The 22624-nt window shown below is 38.0% G+C and overlaps 1 protein-coding gene across 8 annotated transcripts in view; it reads right to left on the bottom strand.

The window, feature by feature from the left end:
• The window catches only part of Kat2b (lysine acetyltransferase 2B), a 102610-nt gene that overhangs the window by 23477 nt on the left and 56509 nt on the right, over nucleotides 1-22624 (bottom strand). For all 8 annotated transcript variants that reach the window (XR_009228912.1, XR_009228913.1, XM_058586562.1 and 5 more), the window contains exons 5-9: nucleotides 21847-22028; nucleotides 13571-13762; nucleotides 10412-10518; nucleotides 5206-5331; nucleotides 2517-2653 (exon numbers count right to left, since the gene is read on the bottom strand). Coding sequence is in view for 6 of the 8 variants with exons in the window: in XM_058586562.1 (XP_058442545.1) it covers nucleotides 2517-2653; nucleotides 5206-5331; nucleotides 10412-10518; nucleotides 13571-13762; nucleotides 21847-22028 (744 nt within the window). In the remaining 2 variants the exon portion in view is untranslated. The remainder of the gene's footprint in view (nucleotides 1-2516; nucleotides 2654-5205; nucleotides 5332-10411; nucleotides 10519-13570; nucleotides 13763-21846; nucleotides 22029-22624) is intronic.

Genomic DNA, 22624 nt, shown 5'->3' with positions numbered 1-22624 from the left:
GGCTCAGAAGTAGAGCACTCGCCTAGCACAGGCGGTACCCAGGTTCAATTCTCAGCACCACATAAAAATAAAGGCATTGTGTTGTGTCCATCTACAAAAAATATATATATATTTTCTCTCTCTCTCTCTCTCTCTCTCTCTCTCTCTCTCAAAAAGATTATAAAAAAAAGTATAAACTATAAAAAGTGCTTGCCTAGCATAGGCAAGGCCCTGGTTTCAATCCCTAGTACTATACCAAAAAAAAAAAAAAAAAAAAAAAGTTCTTCTCTTCTTTGTTCTGTTAAGATACATATTTGTGATTTTTCAGGGTCCTAAACACATGCACAGATGAGAAAACATGTATACACATACACATACACATACACACCACGAGTTAGGAGGACAGAAAAGTTTGGTAAAGATTGTATTGTAAGAAAGCTGAGTATTACCTATATATAAGGGTGGTATTTGATATAAAATTAGGTATCAGCAAACTTTTCTATAAAGGGTCAGATAGAAAATATTTTAGACACTTTGAATCATAGGGTCTCTTCTGTCTTTACTACTCAACTGCTACTAAACTGCAAAAGCAGGTACAGTCCCCCAGGACACCCGCCCCCCCCCCCCAAAAAAAAAAAGCCAGTTATAGAATATAAGAACAGGTGTAGTAGTGTACCAATAAATTTTTACTTTAAAAAAAAAAAAAGATTAGATTTGGCCTCTGAACTATAGTTTGCCAACCCCTAAAGAATCTCATTCAGCTGAGTTTTAAAGACTCTTGAAATGACATATCTCAAAATTCTCAGAAAGGCCCAAAAGCGGCAGTCATACTTATATTCTTGCATCTCTTTTTGGAGGACAGTTTTCTTCCCAGAGGAATATGTGTTGAACCACACTAACCACAGCTGGCAGTACAACCTTTGCCTGCACTGTATGTTCCCACCTTACATAACTCACCAGGTGGTATGCAGGCAAGTGCTCAACAAACAGCTCTTCATGAAGGGAAGAAAAGTCCTAACTGGCATTACTTGCTCATTTCATTAGCCTACAGCTGGCTGTCCAGGTAACCAGGTGCTACCAGAGCCAATTTCAAGCTACTAAGATGTTTAATAACCAGCTTAACAAAACTCCTGAAAATTCAACAATTCTCTTGTTCATGCCAGTACAAGCCAGCTCTGGTATAATACTAAATCCACACAATAAATTCTGAAATGGTTGACTGAATCCCGACTTCATAGCTGGAAAGAAAAAAAAAAAACTAAGCTAATCTGTGAAGTTACTAATACTCTAAAATACAAGTATAGAAAAGGCACTAGAGTTTTTTAAGTCTCCACAGACTGAATCTCTAGAAGAAAATGGAAGGAGTAATTTTATGATGAGATCTTTTTACTCTGATATTCCAGTTTTTCGAATTATCCTCAATACCATAAAGCAAATACCCAAGGAATACAGCAAAGTAAAAATTAATACTTGAATTGACCAGAGCCACACTAAAAAGCCATAAAATTGTTTATAAAATTATGTCCAAACCATCTTTTCATTTCTTGGAAGCAATAAAAAAAATCTCTTAAGTCACCCCACCCCTGGGTACAAAGCAATGAAAAGACAGCAGTACTTTCTTTTACCAAAAATGCTTTGCTTGAATCAATCAAACCACTGGTTAACAATCAGACAAACCCAAAGAGAAGGACATTGTGCAAAGCAATTGACCAAGACTAATCAACAATGTCAACATTGCAAAAGACAAAAAGCTGAAGAATTGTTTTAGATTAAAGGAGACTAAAGAATGAAGTAATAACAACTAGATGCAATGCATAATCCCTAACTGATCCCTCAACAATAAAAGGATGAAATTTAGATGGATGGAGAACTGGGGTATGGGTTGTATCCTAGGCCAGGGGTCAACAAACGTCTCAGTAAAGGACTGGATATAAATATTTTATGTTTTGTGAGCCACATATCCCCTTTTTTAATTATTCAAATCTGTTGTTGTATGGCCAAACAGCCATAGATATTTCTAAAAAATAAGTGGGCCACACCTGGCTCATAAGTTGTAGTTTACCAGCCCTGTGTTAGTCTTATTCTCATGAAATACCAGCAAAAAAGGTTAGGGGTTAAGTATTACAACATTGTTTTTTAAGTCTGAAGTGGTTCTAAATGATTCACAGAAGAGAGAAAGGGAGAGACAGGAAAGTCAGATGTGGTGTAATGTTAACACACTGCTGAATCTAGACCAAAGGCTATGGATTTTTATTGCAGGATTTTTGCAACATTTATGAGGGTTTGAAATTCTTCAAGACAAAACTTTCTCAACTATGTGAAATTACTGGTATGTGACCCTGGGATGTGATATTCATCAAGGAGAATTGGTCACCTTTTGATCAGCAATTGCTACCCTCCCCACCGTGACCACCAGCTCGAATGCAGATTAGGGTGGCATGTGAACTCTAAGCATTGCCACCCCCATTTCTGAGAGCTGGAGTGGCCAGGAGACCATAGGGGGTCTGTCAGCTGGTTACCCAGTTTACCCTGCTGACCTCTGGTCCAAGCATCGCTGCAGGGTCTGTGATGGTAGACATGACCTCATTGATCAATTCCATAGGAATATCCCCCATAACTCGGGGTCTCTTGGCCTCCTCCAGAACGTGAGAGTCATTCATTTTCCTCTTTTCTCCTATGATAATCACAATAAAAGACAAACAATGGATGGTTTTAAACAGAAAATATATGCCAACTATCCAACTAATGTTCTAATAATGTAGATGGGTGTGGAGGTTGACTCTCACTTCACCAGGAGAAAAGGTGACAGAAGGAGTAGAAAAAAAAGGGAGCAGGTCACAATGACTTCCAACCCGGATCCATCTGGAATATTTCCTATTTGCTATGATAATTTTTAACTTGATCTATGAGTTATTAAAGCAAATGTTTCTTCATTTGCAAAATATAAAGGGATGTTCTAGTTATTATTGGTTAGTAATTCTAATATAGTCTCTTTTTAGTAAGAGGATAGGGTCCATATGACACCAAAATACAAAAAAAAAAAAAAGTTTGACAGCTGTTTTATGGCCTAAAATGGTTTTATTATTTTTTGAAAATAAATGTGCAGCGTCTTTATGGAAAGAATATGAATTTTCCAATTCTGAGGAGTAATGATTTCTAAACATCCATTAGTTTAAGCATATTGATCATGTTTTTAAGGCTTCTACATCTTTATTGATACATTTGCTTGCTTGATTGATGAATTACTCAGGGTTGTGTATTGAAACTTTAAACTATTATTTCTTCTTGTAGCTCAAGGAGAAATACACATATTCAAGCCTACGAGTATGTATATGTATACACAATGGTATATGAATTGTTTTCTTCTAGACAAATAATTTATTTTTTTCATTATAAAATGACTGACTTTATAATTAACTTTTTCCCATTTCTGCACTTTGGACCAGGGGTGGGGGTGGGGAATACCACTGAGCTTTTTATTATTTTATTTTATTTTATTTTTCTAGAGACAAGGTCTCACTAAGTTACCCAGGCTAGCCTCAAACTTGTGATCCTCCTACCTCAGCATCCCAAATTGCTGGGATTACAAATGTGTGCCATACACCTGGCTTTTTATTGGTGGGAGGAGGGGGCCTTAAAACCTCACAAAGTGCCCTGGCCTATAAAGTAGGTGCAATTAACATGTCACATGCTGGGAAGGCCATGCAAAAGCAGAGAGAATATTTTCCCACTTTCCAGGAGATTGCATAATCGCTTTTTCCCCTTACGATGGTCAAGTTTTGTTTTTCCAGGTTTTTACTTTCATAAAATGTATTCATTTTTAAAATTAATTTTTTTCAACTTTTACATGTTTGAATCTAATTTATTCCTCAGATGTGAACCCCATCAAACACACTGCCACATAGTATTTTTACTCTCTTTAGTTAAAAAGGAGGAGAGTGATACCAAGTTCCTGGTCTACAGAAGATGCTTCCATATTATATATTACTTACTAAATAGCTGTATATAACTCTTACATTGTTGTTTTTAGAGATAAGAATATTTTCAGATATCTGACCAATAAATCTTCAAATTCTATGAGTGACCAAGGGAAATGTTGCAAACTATATGTTTTTGTAGATGAGGTTTACACCTGTCATGGCTGAAACCTGAAAGACTAACAGTATTATTATAAGAAAGCATTTCAATTGCATTCCAACTCTTTGATAGAGAGAACAACACACATGCTAAATATACTTCATATAAGATCCTCTTCTCTCCCTTTTCCTAGCACTTCTTTTATTTCAAAGCTTAATCCTATCCATAATTTGTTTGTATAGACAATTTTAAGTCCAATCTGTGGACAGAAAGGAACCCTTAAAACATTCTATGTGGCTGGGGATATAGCTCATGGATATAGCATGCTAGGAAAGCACTAGAAGCCTGAGGTTCAACCCTATAGTGCCACAAAAAAATAAAATAAAAATAAAAATTCTATGATTGTAAAATATTTCTAGGATTAAAAGATGCTTGTGCCCATGTGGCAGATTATTTTAATGACCAAATTCTTTCTCCTGCTATCATCCACATGCTTTGCCATGTGACTGCAGCTTTTCAAACAAAAAGAATACGCAACATTTCTCCCTTTCTCTACCCCTTTGACTCTGAATTCAAATGTGTGACTTGCTTTCAATGACAAAATGAGGCAGAAGTGATGGAGTAACAGTTCCAAGTCAAGGCTTCAAGACACTGCATATGTTTGCTTGCTCTCTGGTGCTTCTGCCACTGTCACAAAAAGGACATTTCTGCACAGCCCAAGGTCCCAGAAGGATGATGAGAGATATACAGAACAGAGTTTCTCTCATGTAATTGCTATAGCCAAGTAAAGCCCAGAACACAGGCCCCAGTCAACGCATAGACTTTTAAGTCCACCTCACCAAGATCCTGAGACTAGCTAAGCTCTGCCAACTACCAGACAATACAGCAAATGAGTGAGCTATGCTAATTAGTCATTACAGATCTTAAGACTGTATTCTGGATTAGTTTAGTACATAGCAATAACTTACAAACACAGTCCAAATCCTAAACCAAAGTGATTTCCAGACATTAAAATCTGGTCATGCACAATTTGTAATTGTTTTTTTTGTTTTTTTTGTTTGTTTGTTTGGTTTTTTACTTTTTGTGCTCTGCAGACATTGGAGCTCCTAGGGCAAGTCACAGCCCTCTCATCTCCTCTGAAGAGCTTACCTGGGTTTGCCTCAAGCCCAGAAGAGGCTTTGCAAGCAGGACTGGTGCTCCCTCCATTTGGCTGCTCAAGAGAAGATGAGTTTGAATTGTATGAAACTGTCCCAGCCACAGGAGGTGGATTGATAACTGCCCCAACAAAAGAAAAAGAAGGTATTAAATGACTCTTCTTTTCAGGCAACAAGAAACCAAGACAATAAAAGACCATTCTATTTTTACCAAATACCTCACAAGAAAAGTCATTTTTACAATAAAAAACATGGACATCAAGATAATAAAGATAGTATTAGTATAACTCATTGAATAAAATAAGTTTCTGAATCCATATTGAAACACATGAATGAATGAATGAATGAATGAATGAATGACGAGGAAGCAAAGTTCTTCCATACAAATGCCAACAAATAAATAAGGAAAGACTGATGGAAGGTAGTTTAAAATTTAAAAAAAAAAAAATCACCATTTGGCAGCCATTATACAATAACTCATTCAGGAAAGATCATGTATGTAGACTAAACTTTATGAGTATAATTTTGATGAAGACAGAATATTTGCATAAGTCTAGAGTACCTCCTCACAAAAGTATTTTTCAATTACAAAAGGAAAAGTTGGTGATGCTATGATGGAGAAAGCCAGCGGACACCAACTTCACCAAGCGATCAAACCCAATGCAAGCAACCATGGTACAAGTTGGCAATCATAAGTTTCCTGAGGTGATGGGAAAGTTGCTATAGACTACATTGTTAAGACAAGAGACAAAACTGAAGAGAGTCTACAGATTAGATGACAATAAAGAAAATATAGAAAAATGTTCATAACTGGTGAATCTAGACCATCTTTATCCTATTCTTGTAACTCTTCTGTAAATCTGAAAGTATTCCTAAACAAGTTTTGCTGTTGGTATATGTTTGTTTTGCTATTGTACAAAGAGGATGCTCCTTTGCTAGCTGTGCTGCTTATCCATAGCTGAAAAGGTGAAAAATAATGAGGGGTATAGACATTCTCAGTGACACTGGTCATAGGATGGCAGATCAGATACCCAGAAAGAAAGTTCACCCAACTTTTAATGCAGTCAAAGCTCTTTGTGCAGAGAACAACATTCTCATCAATCAAGAAAGTGATGGAATAAGGAAACCAAGCAATAGTGAACCTAACCCCCTGTACTTCTAACTGAATAGTAACTGATATACAACAAATCAAAATAAAACCAGAGGTAGTGGTATACACTTGAAGACCCAGCTATTGGGAAGGCTGAGGTAGGAAGATGGCTTGAGCCTAAGGGTTTGAGGTCAGACTGGGCAAATAGACAAATAGACCCCATCTCCCCCCCCCCCCTAGAAAAAATCAGAATACACTAAAATACCAAACTGTAACAGTTTAGGTCAGAAATATTCCCCAGAGGTTTATGTGGTAAAGGCATGAGCCTCAATGATGCATAATTGAATGAGCCATTGGGAGGTGGTAGAACTTGCAAGTAGAACCTGGTTGGAGGAGGTGGGTCACTGGGGGCATGTCCTTGAAAGTTATGTCTTCTCCTGGCCTCCCTCTGTCTCTCCCTTCTCCTTCCTAGCTGCCGTGAAATGAGCAGTTTTCCTCGCCATGCCCTTTCACCCTGATGTTCTGCCTTGCCTCAGACCCAAAGCAATGAAGCCAACTGACCATGGACTCAAACCTCTGAAACACTGAGCCAACATACATCTTTCCTCCTTCAAGTTGTTTTTCTCAGGTATTTTCTCACACAACAGAGAGCTAACTAATATATAGGCTGTTATGTTTCTTCTTCCAGCATACAGGCCATCTGAATTTCAAAGTACCCTGCAGTGACTCTATACCAAGAGGAAGCTCTAATGATTCAAAGGACATCTACGTGTCTTGCAAAACTTCAGAGCCATCATTACAAATGTCATTTATTACAGTTGCATCAGTGCACAGACATGCCAATTAGGTAAATGATTATACTCATCTTTCCCCTAAAATGAACACACTGCAATTACAGCAGTATGCTGCTGACAGCTTCATGTAATACTAAAGCGATTGTATACTAAAAAGTGTATAATCCCACTCAACTGGGGATGACCTTAGCCACAGAATTAAACACAAAATTCTCACTGAGTCAAAGAACCTCGGCTTTCTTCATCCTGTTCTATGACAGATTACATGTGGTCAGAACTTGAGCAGATTGGGAGGATGTGGGAAAGACAAGGGTCAAAGGTCTTTCACAAATGGAAAAATCCTCCCCAGAGTCCCTCCCAAAGAAAGCTAAGTTGATCCAGCTGAATAACTTTGGTGTCCCCCTGCCTGAAGGAGGAAATGATGCTCTTCACTCATTCCTTCTGTAAGCCTGAAGGGCACAGCTGCAGTGCACGCCAAGAGAATGCAATGGGCAGGTAGAGCTCCGGCTCCTGAGGTGGTGTAGGAGTTAGAAATTAGCCCCAGGTATGAAACCCAGCTCCATGTCTTATAAGCTGTGATTTGGGGCAACTTGTTGCTCAACCCTGAACTTCCATGTCCTCAACCACGCAAAAGAGATGATCATTCCAGGTTCCCAGGGTCTCTGAAAAAGCTTGAAGACATAAAGCAGGCCTCAAGCTTCACAGGCAAGCAATTAATAAAAGTATTATTATTGTATTATTATTACTGAAAAACTGGGTCTCTGATCATCAAAGAACTGCATTCATAGAAGAGAAAAAAAATACATAGGAAAAAAAAAACAGGGCAAGGATACCATGGGGTGAGCACTATAAGACACAGTCATTCTCAAATACTGCACATTAGAATTTCACCTAGGAGCTTTTAAAAGTCCCAACGTGTAGGTCACGCACCCCAGGCCAATAACATCCCACTCTCTTGGCGTGGCGCTCACAATCTAGAACATTTCAAATCTCCATGGGTGGTTTCATCGTGCAGACACGTTTGAGAATCAAGAATAGGATACAGTCAGGGTTCTAAGAAAGCCTGGAAGAAAGGAGATATAGTCCTGGCAAGGGTGCATGGGAGGAATTAGGAAAGAGTTTGTGGGAGAGATGACATTTGGAAACTAAGTAGGATCAGGACAAAGATAAAATGAGCTGGGTGCCATACCACATGCCTACAATCCCAGCAACTCAGGAGGCTGAGGCAGGAGGAGGAGGTGGCTAAAGTGTGAGGAGGAGGAAGGAAGGAGTAGAAGGAGAAAGTAGAGAAGGGGGAGGAAAAAAGATTAAATAAAATAGCACAAGTTCAGAGAACAATGGCCAGTAATTACAGAGAATGTGTCCAGTAAACACTGTGTCCAGACTGACAGCTCAAGTCTACGGAGAGTGTATAATATGAATGGGTAGGCCTTGTAGCACTGTAGGTTTTCAACCAAACATGAAATTATGACCTAAGGTGAAACTAAAAGGTCACAAAGGTGTTTTTGACATGTTTTTGGTAGCGAGAGTTTTTTTTTAAAAAGTTTTTGATCAGCTAGCCTCAACAACTTAGCAAGACCCTATCTCAAAATTTTAAAAATAAAATAAAATAAAAAGAACTGGGGATGCAGCTCAGTGGTAGAGCACCCCTGGATTCAATCTCCAGTATCCCCACAAAAAAAAATTTTTTTTTAATTTACATTTAAATTTATATTTGCATTCATGATTGGGTTCTAGATTTTTAAAAGATCATAAATGACTCCTCCAATGCATTTTGCTATTTGGAAGTCATCAAACTCAAAAAAGCATATACTATATGATTCCTTCCAGATGACACACTATAAAAGGCAAAACTATAGAAACAAAAAAACCGAGCAGTGGTTGCCAGGGCTGGAGTATAACAATGAATGGACTATGAAGGTACTCAAGCGCATCTGTCTGGAGTGATGTGATACTTCCATCTTTTGATGATAATGATGGTTAATCAACTAAATGTGTTTGTCAAAACTCACAGGACACTAAAAAGGGTGAACATTACTGTATGTAAATTATATCTCAAAATTTTGGAGGGGGGATACTAGGAATTGAACCTAGGGGTGCTTTACCACTGAGTTACATTCCCCTGTCATTTTATTTTTTATGTTGAGACAGAATCTTGCTAAGTTGCCTAGGTTGGCCTCCAACTTGGGATCCTACTGCCTCAACCTCCCAAGTAGCTGGAATTGGCATGTGCCACCACACCCAGCCTCTTGATTTTGGGGGAGAAAGGGGGAGTCCCAGAGGTTGAACTCAGAAGCACTCAACCACTGAGCCACATCCCCAGCCCACCCCCCCTCTTTTTTTTTTTTTTGTATTTTATTTAGAAACAGGGTCTCACTGAGTTGCTTTAGCACCTCACTTTTGCTGAGGCTGGCTTTGAACTCATGATCCTCCTGCCTCAGCCTCTGGAGCCACTGGAATTACAAGCATGTGCCACCGTGCCTGGCTCTACTTGAATTTTTTTAAAGCAAAAATAAAATAACCTTTGCTGAGGGCAACACTCACAAGCCTCCATACGAACATGAGCTAGAGCTCTATGAAAAACTTTGGACGGAGAAAATTCAACATTCTGTCTTTCCCCACCGCCAGGCATAAATTGTTGCTCCAGCACTTTTTTTTTTTTTTTTGGCCAAACTTCTGTCTTCCAAGTGTCAAAAGCTGGAATTCAGATCCTTTTCCTGGGATCACTGTGACTAGAAAACACATCTCTCTCCCTTCCTCACAAAATGCCAACTGATGCCACCAGCTGACCTAAGGAAATGAAAGAGATGCCCTGCCCTACTGAAAAGTATTTCACATCCTGAAACAGATTATCACTCTCTTCCACTCACTAACCCACCATTATCCTGGGTAGTAAGTGGATGTATAAAACAGACACCACAGAGTAAGAAGCCAGACTGAGACTTGATTCCTGGGCATATTTAGCCATTGACTGAGATTATAAGTATCTGTGAATAAAGCTAGCAGCTGACTACAGAGCTGAACAATGGGTATGTTACACCTCCCATAAAATTGCAATGTGCAAGCTAAGGCTTCCTGCAGTTACTGTTCTAACGACTCGGTGTGCACCTGCACTCCTCACTGACACAGACACAGTTACAAGGCTCTGGTTTGTACCCACTTTCTCCTCATTAATAGGATACAGATGCAAGATTCACCAAAGTGCTTGCTTTTTTGCTGGCTCTAATCTTTAATTTCCTGATGACATGCAGAATGAGCTACAAGGAACACTTCAAGTTGGCCTTCCTGATGGCTAATTAATGTTAAAAGAAATTTACCTGTTTGGATTCCTAGCTGGCTGGTTCTGGAAGAGGCTGAAAGAAAATCCTGATCCCAGATAGGAGAGTTTTGACTATAAACTTCTTCCTCTAACATGGACAAAAACCTAAACACAAGAGTAAAAATAATAGTAAGATAAAAAGAGTGAAAAAAAAAATTAACGTGTTATTAGAGGAACAAAAGTCCTAATCATCTATGGCAATCACCCTAAACCTCTGAGTTTCACCTTCAACTCGTAATACACTAGGGAATCAAGACTGATATGACGACTTATTTGGGCAGCCCTAACATATTTAAATACAGAAATGCATTTCTACAAACTATTCTCTGTTGACCTTATACAGCTGCATGCAACATAAAATACACAGAACATTACACCATGGAAATGCATTAGTCTTCCCCAGTGAGACTCAGCACACAATTTCAGCTCTCCATGTAGCTGTCATTGTCACTGTCATTACCACCGCAAAAGTTGCTAATGTTGATTGAATCCTTGCCTCGTGCCTGAATTGCTCCAGGAACTTCCTACTGAATCCTCATGAGACTTACAGTATTATATATTTTATTTACCACATGGTTACATGAGTTCTCACTGTGTGATAGGTAGTATTATCAGTGGGTGATGCTTACTAATTCACTTGATCTTCATATTGATACCATGAGATAGAATCACTTACTAAACCCATTTTACAGATGCAATAACTAATGCACTGTGAGATTAAATAACTGGTCCAAGTTCCCATAACTGCAAAATGGCAAGGCCAGGATTGGAACCAGTGATTAATTACTATGCTAACTTCCCATCATCTTATAACCAAAAGCATCTCAGGTTTTGGAAGCCCACAATAATCTCCTGGAGTTTTCTAACATATGGAGAATAAAAATAACTTTTTTTTTTAAATAGAAATACCTAAAAACACTAAAAGTAGTTAGTTCACCGTAGTAAGGCCATGGGTGATCTTTTTCTTCTTTTTACTTCTCTAAACCATGTACTTTTCTGCAACATGTACATTTATTACTTTTAGAATGAAATACAGATATTAAGGTTTTAAAGAAAACTGGCAAATAATAGAAAATAAGGGGAAGAAAGGCACAAGTTAAAGCCAAGCAGCACAAAAAAAACAGCATATGAGGACAGAAAAGATAAGGATATACGCCCTGACCATGTATCTGAGAGCCAGAGTCCTCAATGGATGCTGGCAAGCTGATCCCAGCTCTCACTCTGAGATATCCCAAGACTCAAATGGCGCCTCAGACTTCAAAATGTGTTGATTCTGCTTTCAAAACTGTAGGTTGAATCCCTAACAGCCTAGAATGTTGTCATATTCAGTGAAAGGGGATTTAAAAGCAGAAGTGGGTGGTAGTGTTACCCTACTATTAGTAACAGAGAAGAAAGCAGCGTTGATTTTTTAACTCAACAGAATAAGCGTGCCAGAACTGAGGGCTGATAGAACAAAACACACTATAATTAGCAAATATCTGCAAAAAGAAAATGAATTTGCTGTGGGGGAAAAAAATGTCACTACGCAAAGTAATTAAAATTTATCTTTGAGCAGCATAACAGGTGTGTGTGTGTGTTGGGGGAGGGTGGTCCCTCTTTGTCCCTTGTTCCTTGGCTTAGAGACAGAATGGCAACTATCATCATAAAATATAAGATGTCACTTTTGTGGCAAATATAATAGAGAAATAAGTATGAACTGTTTCGATATCTAAGGAAAAAAAGCTTAGACCAGTTAATATGCAGCCACTGAAAGACATAAGCATACCCAAAAATTTTAACTCATTTGAGAGGTAACATTTAAATTGCAGTTTAAGTGCCTTGTCTCATATGCTGGTTTCCTGGGGATAAATCAATCTGACAATCAGGATGCTAGGAAATATGTGAAAATATCTGTTGTTCAGCTGAAAAGTTTGTCAGCATTATCCAAGACATCCTCCATGAAAGTTTTAGGATTTGGATTAAACTGCCAAGGAATTTTCAGTTTCTATCAGAGAAGCATTTTTATCATTGGTATTTGGACCAGACTTAACAATTAAAACCATGTTTCCTGAGATACAAAATTGGATACTCCAATAATAATATCTTAGTAATCAAAATCTAATTTCTCAAATAAAACAGATTTCAATTCAATTACCTCTGGTCAAAAAAGATAATACTTCCTCTCACACTCTATTCTCTAAATCGACAGTTCTCAATAGGGTGAGGAAAAAGGCTATATCATACCTAGAGAGCCTTTTGAAATTACACCCTCTCCCTCCTCCAACAAGTACGGATCAGGCAGAATGACAACTGCAAAGTGAACTGTTTCATTCATGTCTTACTATCTCTGCTCCACAAGTTATCAATTGTCCCTCTCACTAGCAGCCAAACTCTTTGGCTTAAATTTTTGCTTCTTAGCATTGAAAATGCATTTCCAAGGCCAACAGTGCAGCCTTTCGATGTTCTACTGGTTTGACACATTCCTTTCATTTAAAGATCTTAAAAGATAATGTCTCAGAGCTCTGGTAGAGTAAGAGGCACAAGAATATGTATATTCCATAAGAAACTGAGTGCAGAGATACAAAGTTCATGCTAAAGGAAGCCTCTACTCCTGGCCAGTCCTCTTTTTTGTTTTTAAGAAAGACAGGGCTTCACTAAATTGTCCAGGCTAGCCTAGAACTTCTGATCCTCCAGCCTCTGCCTCTCAAGCAACTGGGATTACAGGCATGTGCCACCACACCCAGTTCTGCTCTTACAGTCTAGTTTCCAAAGCATGTAGAACAGAGATAGAGGCAGGTAATTCACCAGTACTTAGAGGGGGGTGGAGAATAGGAATGAAAAAAACAGCCACTTGAGTTCTTTTATACCACCTGAGTGGATGGAACCTGTGGATATGGATCCTCCCCCACCATCCTTTAGTTTCAACAAAGTGCTGGCCCACTGTAGGAGATCCAGAGACAATGGCCCAGATGGTGGAAGGTGAATGGAACTTGTAAGGGACAATGGTTGCAGTTAACAAGCTAATAAAAACTGGAACACACCCAAGAAGATGGACAAAAGAAATTGAGGGACTTTCTTCCCAAGGATGCTTGTTTATCATTCCAGATTTTGTTATCTATGCAGGCTTCGACATGTATTAGCAACCTGAAGTTCTGCAAGAGCAAGAGTTCTCCCTTACTTTGGGAAATGGGTGAGGATTAGAGTTCGTTTCTCAAGAGGCAGTTTGTCTTTTTCCTGTCTTGCTTGTTCCAGGAGCTGTCGCCTCATGACAGTGAAGACTGAGCGAAGCAATGTTCTCCCGAACACCTGGGTGGTTTCATACCGAGGTAGACTGTCACAGAACTGTGGCACATTGCAGTAACACAGCCACCTGCAACGAGGAGACAAGCACCCTTAGTGTCCCATGCAAAATATCCAATTATGGTGACTCTCAATACAATTACCCACACCACCCCACCAAGAAACTAAGCCTGCAATGATAAGCAAGAACATAATGACCAGCCAGTAGAACTTGAGAATTAGAATAGATTTCCCTTAAACCACTGTGTGGGTCCAGTTCTGTTAGAATCGTCCTATTCTGCTATATCATACACTAAGTCATAGAGTCAAACAGCCCTGGAATCAAATCCTTGCTTTGTCACATAACTGGCTTTTTGTAACTTTGGAAGTTTTATGTTATTCAGTCTATACTTCCTTACCTATAAAATAGGGACAACAATTATAGCAAATTCATTCAGTTCTTTGAATATTAAATGAAATAACATGTGTAAGACGCATTGTGTAATTCAAGTTTCTGGTACATAAATTAACAATAGTTTAAATAAAAGAAACAGGTAAAAAGAGGAGCTGAGAAAGTCCCATTGATGAAAGAATCAGAATCCAGCAGACTAGTCCTGAGTGAAGTTTAAGATTTCTTTAAAATGTCCAAGCAGAACTCAGATATTACTAAAGCTACAGTGGGAAGATGTCATTTTATTAAGATAGCATGTATGAAAAGTCAGTGGCTTAGAAGCTATGAAAATAAAGAGTATAAACAGTTCTAATGCAGTATAATAAAAGTCATTTATGAGTATTATGCTAAAGAAATATTTAGATAGCTTGATAACTCTTCCAAGGGAATGAGAATGTAAATAGAAGGTAACATTGTTCCTATCCCAAAGAAGTTAAGTATGACCATGTTCAAATACTTGAAAATTATTTCTGCAGTTGGTTAGTTGTGAGGCCCTTTGCAAGAAAATTTCTTTCTCTAATCCTATATTTTCAAGTGAGAGATTGAACTTGACTGTCATGTCCCAAGTGTTTTTTTTTTCATTCCTTTTTTTTTAATTTTTATTTATTTTTTTAGTCATACATGACAGTAGAGTTCATTTTGATATATAATACATATATAGAATGTACATACATCAATCATATTGTCTATTCTATTCTGCTGCCCTTCCTATCCTCCCTACTCCTCCCCTCCTCTCCCATCCTTTCTCTCTATCCAATCTAATGTGACACACTTTTTTTTTTCCTTTTTCTCATTACAACATCATATATGTATTCTGTATGACAATGAGGTTCTCCTTCCATCTTCTGTGCAAACTCCCCTTCTCTCTCAGGAAGATAGGATCTTCAAAACTGTTCAAAGCTCTCTCAAAATACAGGAAGTAATAAGCTTCCACCATCTGTCTCCAGGTACATTTTGCAATGACTCAAAGTTGAAAATGCGCTTCAGTGTTGCAAGAGGCTGCAGGAGAGCTCAGACCAGAGGGAAATGTGGGGTTTTCTTGAGATCTGACTTCAGTTCTGGGTATGCTGGCACTTTATGGTGTTTAATGTAGAAAGCTAGACAATGAAAGACCTTTCAAAACTGTGGTCATTTGGGGGCAGAGGGGTGTCACGGAAGTCTCCTAGAGATGCAAGGTATGAAATTCCCAGGACCCAGCAAATGGGATGCAACAATGGGAGTCACAGAGGATGGTACCAAATCAGGGAAATCTGGTCAAAAGCGTCATTTCATAGATCCTTATTTCTTGGTAGCAGATCCAAATCATCCTCTTCTACGATAGGGCTGCTTTTCAAAACTTAAAAGCTTTCCTCCCCGTGTGCTTTTCCTGTTCCTGTTTAAATTAGGACAAGCTTTCTAACGTGCCCGAACTGCCACAGGAAGTGCTCCATGAACCCCAAGCCCTTTAGAATGGAATAATACTGATTCACTCATGCCGGGGGCCTTTTCCTGCGGATCACATATTTACCCCATAAGTTGGTGATGGCGGTGGTGGTGCTTCGCCTTTATAGATGAAAACTTTCATCTGTGTTAGCTCATCTGCATAGATTCACATTTAATCTTAAAATCCTGCTACTCTTTCTATTACTCCTCTCAAATTTTCTCTTTGTAATTTATACCCAAATGTCATTTTACAATACTGAAATGGGCTCCTATGTGTTATACTGTGTCATGTCAAACTGAAAGCAGTGATTGTAGTAGCAGAAAAAAACTAGAAAGAGCATTTATTTTGTAAATCATAAGATACTCTATAGAGAAATTCATCACGCTCAAAACCAAGCCTTACTGAATGTTAACACTTGATAAAGTTAACAAATTATTTAGGGCTGAGGGGAGACCAGATCCCAAGTAACCAATTATGAAACTACAAAAGTAAGAGGTGACAAACTTAATAACCAGAAGCTCAGCTTCATGAGACTCTGGTTACTCCAAGACTATTTTAAGACATAACAGTATAACAAAGTGTGTACCATCTTCTGCTACTTAGACCAGGGCTATTCAATAAAGCTTTCAACAATGATGAAAATATTCTAATTCTATATTAGCATATATCTATGCTAATACAATAGTCGTCCACAAATGGAACTATCACTTCAAATGTAGCTAGTACAACTGTGGGGCTTAAGTATTAATCTTCTTTCATTGACTTCAATTTTATTTTTAAATAGAAACAGTGTAAAATATTTTTTCACTAAACACAACTTTATTGTTTCAGTAGTACTCCAATTTGTTTTAATTGTTTAAAATTTAGTGACTGAATTAAATGAAGATATATTATAAGCACAAAATTTACACCAAATTTAAAACACTTAGTACAAAGAAAGTAAAAATACATTCTTGATAATTTTTCACTGATTATAGAGATAGATGATGATATTTTTCATATGTTGAGCAAAACAAAACATTAAAATTAATTTCCTATATATTAATTCTTTTTAATATAGCTACCAAGAAATGTAAAAATCACAGTGCAGCTTACATTATTTATCTCCTGGACAATGCTGGGTTAGAACCTAGATGCACTGAGGGGTGTGGTTCGGTGGTAGGCCTGCCTGGCAAATGCAAGGCTCTGGGTTCAATCCCAAGCACTTCCAAAACAGAAAAAAAAAAAAAAAAAAATCTAAGAGCTTTTCCATCTGTGGAGGAAACCTCATGGCAGAAAGATTTGTTCTGCCTCCAAGACTGATGGTATTTCTGCTACAGAAATGACAGGTCATAAATATTATCATAAAATTTTATCCAAAAGTGCTTAACAGGTCATTCAATCTTCCCAGGGTTTAAAGGAAGACTGAAGAAATTATGATTATCTACTAAAATTTTTCTAATAATAGGTGCCCATTCATTTCCTCTGAGAGCCATTTTGCAGACCGCGATTTATGCTTTCCAGTTTTGTCTTTAATTCCAAGATTAATCTTATTTTATAGTCTGTAAAGTGCACAGTACCTAGGACAAGGATGCTGGGTCAATGCATGCGGTGGTGGGGAGAATCGGTGGTGTTTTAATTAACTGACATGGTCACTGCATACAGTGAGAAAGGAGGAAATGGGCTGGCATGGCCACAGGTCCTCCTCCAAAGGCTCAACAGCAGGAAAAGATTTTACCTAAATGGCTAAAACCAGCTCTTCTCAGAAGTAACCTATTTCCTTCATTTTCTACATCTAACAAAGAGGGCATTTAAATGGGGAACGGTGGTGCATGCCTATAATCCCAGTAACTTGGGAAGCTGAGGCAGGAGAATCACAAGTTCAAAGCCAGCCTCAGCAATGGTGAGGCGCTAAGCAACTCAGTGCGACCCTATCTCTAAATAAAATACAAAGTAGGGCTGGAGACATGGCTCAGTGGTTGAGTGTGTCCCTGAGTTCAATCCCTAGTATCTTATCTACACACTGTTTACTCATTTTTCAAATAACTGTCAGATTTTTTACATCCTATTGATGTTTTACAACAATGTTTTCTTTAAAATGCAAATAGAATTGGAAAATTTGAACACCAAGACCATTTTGTTCCTATGCTCGCTGAACTAAAAATCTAATTTTCAGGAATTAACTGAACTCACCTGGCTCACTGGAAATAAAGGATAATTACTGCAGATGTAGCATCCCAAATCCAAAATGCTTTGAAATCTGAAACTTATAATAAGTTTTCAAATTAGGGATGCTCAATCAGAAAATATTTCAAAAATTTTAAATTCCAAATCTGAAATACTTCTGGTTCCAAAAACTTTTGGATAAAGGATACTGAATGTGAACTGTAGTCCAGACTAGGAGCTAGATCTCCTGCCTCCTGAGCTGCTGATCTTCTTACTGATAATTACTATTCTGGATGTACAAGTCTCATCAAGAATAGTCAGTATGCATGGTGATGAGCTCCCCTTCAGAGAACAATGACTACATGAAACTATTTCCCAATATCAAGTTAACTGTATCTAACCTGCTCTATGGTTGGTTTGTTTGCAGTGGTAGGGATGGAACCCTGGGCCTCATGTATGCTCAACAAGTGCTCTACCACTGAGCTACATCCTAGTCCTAACTTGCTCTGTATTCTCATAAATCATCTCCCCAATGTGGGGACAATCTCTAACTTCCAGAATTTCTGTACAATCCAAAGTCAAATACCAATTATTTGCCTCTTTCCTATAGCAGATTCTTTTGGTCAGATGTATTGTAAGAAAACATATTCTCCTGACAGTGTCTCTTCATGTTATTTCCTCATGGAATTATATGAAGAAATAGCATGAGTGTACCATCTTGAAATTCAGGTGACTTCAAAATAGTTGATCAGAATTTTTTCTCTAAAGCCACAGTGATTTCTGGGAATGTACATATAATATATAGTTGATTTACACTTAAAAGTAAGATTGATCTTTTTGTTTTATTTATAACAGTGAGTAAATGATTTAAGCAGCTCTACTGTTCAACCTGCTTTTGACTTTTTTTTTTTTTATTGGATAAAGCTTGGCAGGTTAGTTCTGTAATGAAAGCAATCCTTTTCCAAGTCTAGTCTTTTCCACAGAGAATCCAATTTCACCCTATTTTCATGCTAATGTTGAGCTTCAGAAGTCTTCAGCCTCTTTGTTCTAATTGCTGTAAATTATAAACCCAACCAGCACCGAGGTAGAGAGGTTGGAAGCCCGCTAGTGATGCCTGCCGCCTAGGATGCTGCACATTTCTGTTGACGATTAGCATCAGTGAGACACCGTGCTGCAGTCTTGAGTGGTTCTTTAAATTCCCAAATGTGGTCACAGCAGTGAGGTTTTATTCTGAATCGCTGACTGATTCTCCTCGTTTTCAGAAGTTGTTCTTCTCAGTTTCCCTTTCTTTATCAATACCAAGCAACAGCGGGGAAAGGGGTGGGGTGCTGTCTACCTTCATTTCCTTATTTATTGTGGACAGGGGCTCCAGGTCTACATTCCACCTACAAATCAGCAGGTTTCACAACTCATGAGGGCGTATTCATTTCAGCTTCTCCCAGCAGGTTTCTCTTCACCATTGTCTGGCTCCACTCTTCCGCCTTCAGCTGCTGGCTTAGGATGCTGGGCTATAAAGGGCTCTGCTGCTGTCTTTCTATTCCCCATTATCTTAGTTTCTAAAGTGATATTCAAATAATTATACTCTCATTCAACTGTCCATTTCAGGCTCCAGCTTAAAAGCCCCACGTTGGCAGCGACTGAGTTTTAAAGAACAACGTGTGTGGGAGCAAAACGATGACAAGCATCTTCAGAGTCCCCGTCCTGTGCCAGACACCATGTACCAACCTCCTATGGATGACTCACGACACTCAAGATACTTGACAGAGGAAGAAACTGAAGGTCAGGGAGGTGAAGAGATTGGTCTAAAGCTCACAGAGTGGAGAAAGATGAAAGCACAAATGAAACAGTGCTCCTTCAAACCCCAATTTCTATATGTGCTACTCCTTGAGCATTTATAAAGTGCCACCAGATTCTTGGTAATTCCCGAATGAGGCCTTGCATTTTTTTTTTCCCCTAAAATACAGGTATGTCTCCAGTGCTACTTCACATTTAATTCTCCTTTTTTCTTGATGTGCTAATTACTTTCTGTTAAGGGTTACAAATACCTAAGTCAGGCATGGTGGTGCATTCCAGCAGGTTGGGAGGCTGAAATAGGAAGTGCGTAAGTTCGAAGCCAGCCTCAGCAATTTAGCAAGGCCCTAAGCAACCTAGTGAGACCCTGTGTCAAAATAAAAAATAAAAAAGGCTGAGGTGTGGCTCAATGGTTAAACACCCCTGGGTTCAATCCCTGGTACAAAATTAAAAAAAAAAAAAAAAAGTTACAAATATATCAGGGTTTTACCTTAAGAAATATTCAGCATTAGCCCAGTATGGTGGCACACACCTGTAATCCCAGCAGTTTGGGAGGCTGCAATTGCAAGTTCAAAGCCAGTCTCAGCAACTTAGCAAGACCCTGAGCAACTCAGCAAGACCCTGTCTTTAATTAAAAAATAAAAAGGGCTGGGGATGTGATTCAGTGGTTAAGCATCCCTGGGTTCAATCCCTGGTACCAAAAAAAAAAAAAAAAAAAAAAAGCTTTGTCAATTGTTCAGATGAGAATGAAAGACATATTTCTAAGATTTACTATTCCAACTCTTATTTTAAACAATAATTACAAAAATAAAGAACTACTATTAATATAAAACTCCGAAATAGATGGTACAGAAATGAAGATCTAATAAAAACTGATTTTGAAGAAATCTATAATTCCTATAAGTATAAATTACTAAGGGGAAAATATTTTATAAATTGCATATAGGGTACAAGGAGGGAGAAGGTAAAATAAAAGGAATATTACTGATTTTAAAAAAAAAGTCAGTGACGGAGAGCAAAGCATATTTTAAATCATATCCAATTCTCCAAGTTAACTGCTATTTCAGAAAATAACGTGGGCACACGCGGTCTTGAAAAGCCTATCAAAAGACAGTGCCTGCTTTAAATGAAGAAGAAAAAGATACACTGAAGCTCTGTAATGGTCCCTGAAACATGTTTGATGTGCCTCTAAAATATAAATGTGGAAAAGATGCAAAAGCAGAGAACAGAATGGAAAATCAAGGTTACTTTAACTTAAATGAAAATAAATGTAAGTTATTATATTTTGAATGATCCATGTTTTAGACTTTGTAAAGCCAATCCCATCATCCAGCAGTTCATAAACAGTAAAATAAATTACCACTTTAGAAAAAAAAATGTGTAACCCAAGAATATTTGCAAAATTGGAATGCCCAGCAATAGAGAAACGGTTAGGTAAATTACGTTACATCAACTCAATGGGCTAAAATGTAATTCATAAAAAGCTTGATATGATGCAGGGGGCAGGGGGAATATAAAATTCTATATTTTCTTTCATTGAACTAACATAAAAAGTATAAAGGAATAAATACTGGAGAATAATACCTATAATGATATTAGTTCTATCATGGTGCTAGAATAATCTTTCCTTTAAAAAAAAAATCCTTTAACTCCTTCATATTAATGATCATTGCATTTGGGTTTTGATGAGGGCTCCATAAAATTACAGAGTTAAGTGTAACTTAATGACAACTTACTGTTGTCTCATCAATGACGTTCAATAGAATTAAAATGCAAGCCATACATGTATTTTAAATTTGCTAGCAGTCATTTTGAAAAAGTCAAAATAAACAGGTGAAATTAACTTTAAGATTTTTATTTAATCCGATATATCCAAAATACTGTCATTTTTGCATATTATCAATATTTTAAAAATGAAACAAAAACAACTATTGGGATTGTGGGTATAGCTCTGTGTTACAGTGCTTGCCTAGCATGTGCAAGGCTCTGGTTTGATCCCCAGGACTACCAAACAACAGGAGAAGGAGAAGAAAGAAACCATTAGTGAGCTATTTGAAAATTATTTTTTTGTACAATCTTAGAAATCTCAATTCAGACTAGCTACATTTCAAGTGCTCAATGGCCACATTAGCTGGAGACTATCAAACTGGATAACGCAGGTCTAGATTTTTGGATCTCATCCCCTAAAACACTGTGATGTTAAGGAAAACTAGAAGTTTGCACAGGAAATCACATAGTCATTCTCTGGGAATTGATGGAGTCATCATAATAACTGGGCAACTGTCCGCCTACAGAAACCAATAGTAATTTCATGTCTCTAACATGCTCCGTGGGGCCCAAAGAGAAGGATTTATCATCTTATTACCTTGTGTAGTTCTCTTTGTATCCAGAAATATCATCGTTGGGAGATCGTAGTCTACGTTGAGATGGTGCCTCCAGATGCCAATAGTTGATGCGGTTTAGGAACATTTTGGCCAACTCAACAATCGTTTGCCTTTCTTTTGATGGTAGGTGACTAAATTTGTACTGGACAAAGTTATTCACACCCTTAAAAGAAGGGAAGAAAATTTATTCATGCAAATATGTGATCATACTAATTCTTCACACCCACCCAACCAGCACTATTGGTGACGAGCAAAAACAAACACACACACACACTTCTCAATTCTCAAAAATCTCGTGTGTGTGTGTGTGTGTGTGTGTGTGTGTGTATGTATGTATGTATGTGTGTGGTGCTGGGGATTGAGCCCAGGGCCTTGTGCATGCGAGGCAAGCATTCTACCAACTGAGCTATATCCCCAGCCCATTTCTTCCTTTTCTTTAAAAGAAAACAACAGTGCCCACAGAGAAACCTGCCACAGGTCACAGTGGATGAAAAGTAACAAGATAGAAGGGCCGTGAGCTGTGGCTCTATGCCTGCTTCAATCCTGAAGCAGTTCAGAGAAAATCAAAACCATGAACCAAAAAGATCAAAACTCCTTTAACAGTAAAATATGACTGTTTTGCAAAATGATTCTGGCTTCACTATTAGCATATAAGCTCATATAAAATGTGGTTCTTAGATAAACATTGTTTTTCTCTAGATTTTTTTTTTTTCATACTGGGGATTGAACCCAGAGGCACTCAAACACTGAGCCATATCC

Source organism: Marmota monax, unplaced genomic scaffold, assembly GCF_021218885.2.
Source record: "Marmota monax isolate L192 unplaced genomic scaffold, Marmota_monax_Labrador192_F-V1.1 WCK01_AAM20220418_F8-fsc00152, whole genome shotgun sequence".
NCBI classification, from domain to species: Eukaryota; Metazoa; Chordata; class Mammalia; order Rodentia; family Sciuridae; genus Marmota; species Marmota monax.
This window is presented reverse-complemented; position numbering and strand designations above follow the sequence as displayed.